General features: G+C 49.9%; 1 protein-coding gene across 1 annotated transcript in view; it reads left to right on the top strand.

Annotated features, from left to right (window-relative positions):
• Positions 1-5,000, top strand: part of LOC106590999 (oxysterol-binding protein-related protein 10) — a 133,377-nt gene that overhangs the window by 62,637 nt on the left and 65,740 nt on the right. The window contains 2 exon segments of the mRNA XM_045712704.1: positions 620-796; positions 1,845-2,025. Coding sequence (XP_045568660.1) covers positions 620-796; positions 1,845-2,025 — 358 coding nt within the window.

The following is a 5,000-nucleotide window of genomic DNA, read 5'->3' as shown; positions in this document are numbered from 1 at the left end:
CCTACAGTACCTGCAGCTACATATAGAATTATTTTAACTACCCCACAATTCTCCTCTCATGCTTTGACTAGTTACAGTCACATATCTTGCTTTGGCATGTCGTTACCTGCTCCTTGGATGACTGGGCCGTACAGATTCATCCAGCAGTTACCTGCTCCTTGGATGACTGGGCCGTACAGATTCATCCAGCAGTTACCTGCTCCTCGGATGACTGGGCCGTACAGATTCATCCAGCAGTTACCTGCTCCTTGGATGACTGGGCCGTACAGATTCATCCAGCAGTTACCTGCTCCTTGGATGACCGGGCCGTACAGATTCATCCAGCAGTTACCTGCTCCTTGGATGACTGGGCCGTACAGATTCATCCAGCAGTTACCTGCTCCTTGGATGACTGGGCCGTACAGATTCATCCAGCAGTTACCTGCTCCTTGGATGACTGGGCCGTATCAGTCAATGTTGGAGTTGGACTTACACAGCTCTAGGCGGCCAGCGCTTGCTCGGGGTGTGTGTGTGTGTGTGTGTGTGTGTGTGTGTGTGTGTGTGTGTGTGTGTGTGTGTGTGTGTGTGTGTGTGTGTGTGTGTGTGTGTGTTATTTAACCTCTCTCCTCCCTCTCTCTAGGTGATGACCCAGGCAGAGGGCCAACAGAAGAACCTGGTTAACTCCATAGAGTCCCTGCCCTCCCGTGGTCCTCTGTCCTCCTTAGACCAGGACCTTCTTCTCCTCAAGGCCACGTCAGCAGCTACCCTCTCCTGTCTGGGAGAGTGTCTCCACATGCTGCAGCACAATGTCAGCCAGGTACGTACTGGAGCTACCCTCTCCTGTCTGGGGGAGTGTCTCCACATGCTGCAGCACAATGTCAGCCAGGTGTGGATGTATGAAGCTGTATGAGACAATGTGACTGAGTGACAGTCAGAGGTTAAACTGTATAGTTGGACATGAATATGGTGGGAGGTGAGACGGCAACTGGAGGGTCGCTGGCATAAATATGTCAGGTACCACCTACTGCCGATGTTGCCTTGAGCAAGGAACTAAACTGCTGATTGGGCGCTGCACTGCTGCTGGTCTCTGCTCCAGCTTCTCCAACCTATCAGAGGGGTTGGATACAGCAGGAGATCCTCTCCAACCTATCAGAGGGGTTGGATACAGCAGGAGATCCTCTCCAACCTATCAGAGGGGTTGGATACAGCAGGAGATCCTCTCCAACCTATCAGAGGGGTTGGATACAGCAGTAGATCCTCTCCAACCTATCAGAGGGGTTGGATACAGCAGGAGATCCTCTCCAACCTATCAGAGGGGTTGGATACAGCAGGAGATCCTCTCCAACCTATCAGAGGGGTTGTATACAGCAGGAGATCCTCTCCAACCTATCAGAGGGGTTGGATACAGCAGGAGATCCTCTTCAACCTATCAGAGGGGTTGGATACAGCAGGAGATCCTCTCCAACCTATCAGAGGGGTTGGATACAGCAGGAGATCCTCTCCAACTTATCAGAGGGGTTGGATACAGCTGGAGATCCTCTCCAACCTATCAGAGGGGTTGGATACAGCTGGAGATCCTCTCCAACCTATCAGAGGGGTTGGATACAGCAGGAGATCCTCTCCAACCTATCAGAGGGGTTGGATACAGCAGGAGATCCTCTCCAACCTATCAGAGGGGTTGGATACAGCAGGAGATCCTCTCCAACCTATCAGAGGGGTTGTATACAGCAGGAGATCCTCTCCAACCTATCAGAGGGGTTGGATACAGCAGGAGATCCTCTCCAACCTATCAGAGGGGTTGGATACAGTTGGAGATCCATTTCTGTTTCCTAAGGGATTAGTATTGTTCTCCTCTCCTATCCCAGGCCGCGCAGCATGTCACCCTGGGTCGGTCAGACAGCCAGGACCGGAGTCAGAGTCCCATCCACAAACAGACGTCCAGCCAGAGTAACAGCAACATCTCCAGTCAGACTCACAACCACAACCACAACCAGTTCAAGAAGCAGATGAGCCTGGATCCCAACCATGTTCCCACCGCACCATCAGGTCAGTTTACTAATAGAATCTCTCTGTAACCACACTCAACCAGCCACCAGACCATCAGGTCAGTTTACTAATAGAATCTCTCTGTATGTTCCTGATGGTCTGTTTGTTCCTGATGGTCAGTATGTTCCTGATGGTCAGTGTGTTCCTGATGGTCAGTATGTGTTCCTGATGGTCAGTGTGTTCCTGATGGTCAGTATGTTCCTGATGGTCAGTGTGTGTTCCTGATGGTCAGTGTGTTCCTGATGGTCAGTGTGTTCCTGATGGTCAGTGTGTTCCTGATGGTCAGTGTGTTCCTGATGGTCAGTATGTGTTCCTGATGGTCAGTGTGTTCCTGATGGTCAGTGTGTTCCTGATGGTCAGTGTGTTCCTGATGGTCAGTGTGTTCCTGATGGTCAGTATGTTCCTGATGGTCAGTGTGTTCCTGATGGTCAGTGTGTTCCTGATGGTCAGTGTGTGTTCCTGATGGTCAGTATGTTCCTGATGGTCAGTATGTGTTCCTGATGGTCAGTGTGTTCCTGATGGTCAGTGTGTTCCTGATGGTCAGTGTGTTCCTGATGGTCAGTGTGTGTTCCTGATGGTCAGTGTGTTCCTGATGGTCAGTGTGTTCCTGATGGTCAGTGTGTTCCTGATGGTCAGTGTGTGTTCCTGATGGTCAGTGTGTGTTCCTGATGGTCAGTAGTGTTCCTGATGGTCAGTGTGTGTTCCTGATGGTCAGTGTGTTCCTGATGGTCAGTGTGTGTTCCTGATGGTCAGTATGTTCCTGATGGTCAGTATGTGTTCCTGATGGTCAGTGTGTTCCTGATGGTCAGTGTGTGTTCCTGATGGTCAGTGTGTGTTCCTGATGGTCAGTGTGTTCCTGATGGTCAGTATGTTCCTGATGGTCAGTATGTGTTCCTGATGGTCAGTGTGTTCCTGATGGTCAGTATGTTCCTGATGGTCAGTATGTGTTCCTGATGGTCAGTAGTGTTCCTGATGGTCAGTGTGTTCCTGATGGTCAGTGTGTTCCTGATGGTCAGTGTGTGTTCCTGATGGTCAGTGTGTTCCTGATGGTCAGTGTGTTCCTGATGGTCAGTGTGTGTTCCTGATGGTCAGTGTGTTCCTGATGGTCAGTATGTGTTCCTGATGGTCAGTATGTGTTCCTGATGGTCAGTGTGTTCCTGATGGTCAGTGTGTGTTCCTGATGGTCAGTGTGTGTTCCTGATGGTCAGTATGTGTTCCTGATGGTCAGTATGTGTTCCTGATAGTCAGTATGTGTTCCTGATGGTCAGTGTGTGTTCCTGATGGTCAGTGTGTTCCTGATGGTCAGTGTGTTCCTGATGGTCAGTGTGTTCCTGATGGTCAGTGTGTGTTCCTGATGGTCAGTGTGTTCCTGATGGTCAGTATGTGTTCCTGATGGTCAGTGTGTGTTCCTGATGGTCAGTGTGTTCCTGATGGTCAGTATGTGTTCCTGATGGTCAGTGTGTGTTCCTGATGGTCAGTGTGTTCCTGATGGTCAGTGTGTTCCTGATGGTCAGTGTGTGTTCCTGATGGTCAGTGTGTTCCTGATGGTCAGTATGTGTTCCTGATAGTCAGTATGTGTTCCTGATGGTCAGTGTGTGTTCCTGATGGTCAGTGTGTTCCTGATGGTCAGTATGTGTTCCTGATGGTCAGTGTGTTCCTGATGGTCAGTGTGTGTTCCTGATGGTCAGTGTGTTCCTGATGGTCAGTATGTGTTCCTGATGGTCAGTATGTGTTCCTGATGGTCAGTGTGTTCCTGATGGTCAGTGTGTTCCTGATGGTCAGTGTGTTCCTGATGGTCAGTGTGTGTTCCTGATGGTCAGTATGTGTTCCTGATGGTCAGTGTGTTCCTGATGGTCAGTGTGTTCCTGATGGTCAGTGTGTGTTCCTGATGGTCAGTGTGTTCCTGATGGTCAGTGTGTTCCTGATGGTCAGTGTGTTCCTGATGGTCAGTGTGTTCCTGATGGTCAGGTGTGTTCCTGATGGTCAGTATGTGTTCCTGATGGTCAGTGTGTGTTCCTGATGGTCAGTGTGTGTTCCTGATGGTCAGTGTGTTCCTGATGGTCAGTGTGTGTTCCTGATGGTCAGTGTGTGTTCCTGATGGTCAGTGTGTTCCTGATGGTCAGTGTGTTCCTGATGGTCAGTGTGTTCCTGATGGTCAGTATGTGTTCCTGATGGTCAGTGTGTTCCTGATGGTCAGTTGTGTTCCTGATGGTCAGTGTGTTCCTGATAGTCAGTATGTGTTCCTGATGGTCAGTGTGTTCCTGATGGTCAGTATGTGTTCCTGATGGTCAGTGTGTTCCTGATGGTCAGTGTGTTCCTGATGGTCAGTGTGTTCCTGATGGTCAGTGTGTTCCTGATGGTCAGTGTGTTCCTGATGGTCAGTGTGTTCCTGATGGTCAGTGTGTGTTCCTGATGGTCAGTGTGTTCCTGATGGTCAGTGTGTTCCTGATGGTCAGTGTGTGTTCCTGATGGTCAGTATGTTCCTGATGGTCAGTGTGTTCCTGATGGTCAGTATGTGTTCCTGATGGTCAGTGTGTTCCTGATGGTCAGTGTGTGTTCCTGATGGTCAGTGTGTTCCTGATGGTCAGTGTGTTCCTGATGGTCAGTATGTGTTCCTGATGGTCAGTGTGTTCCTGATGGTCAGTGTGTTCCTGATGGTCAGTATGTGTTCCTGATGGTCAGTGTGTTCCTGATGGTCAGTGTGTTCCTGATGGTCAGTGTGTTCCTGATGGTCAGTATGTGTTCCTGATGGTCAGTGTGTTCCTGATGGTCAGTGTGTTCCTGATGGTCAGTGTGTTCCTGATGGTCAGTATGTGTTCCTGATGGTCAGTGTGTTCCTGATGGTCAGTGTGTTCCTGATGGTCAGTGTGTTCCTGATGGTCAGTGTGTTCCTGATGGTCAGTGTGTTCCTGATGGTCAGTGTGTTCCTGATGGTCAGTGTGTTCCTGATGGTCAGTGTGTTCCTGATGGTCAGT

This window comes from Salmo salar, chromosome ssa02 (assembly GCF_905237065.1).
Source record: "Salmo salar chromosome ssa02, Ssal_v3.1, whole genome shotgun sequence".
In the NCBI taxonomy this organism is placed as follows: domain Eukaryota; kingdom Metazoa; phylum Chordata; class Actinopteri; order Salmoniformes; family Salmonidae; genus Salmo; species Salmo salar.
This window is presented reverse-complemented; position numbering and strand designations above follow the sequence as displayed.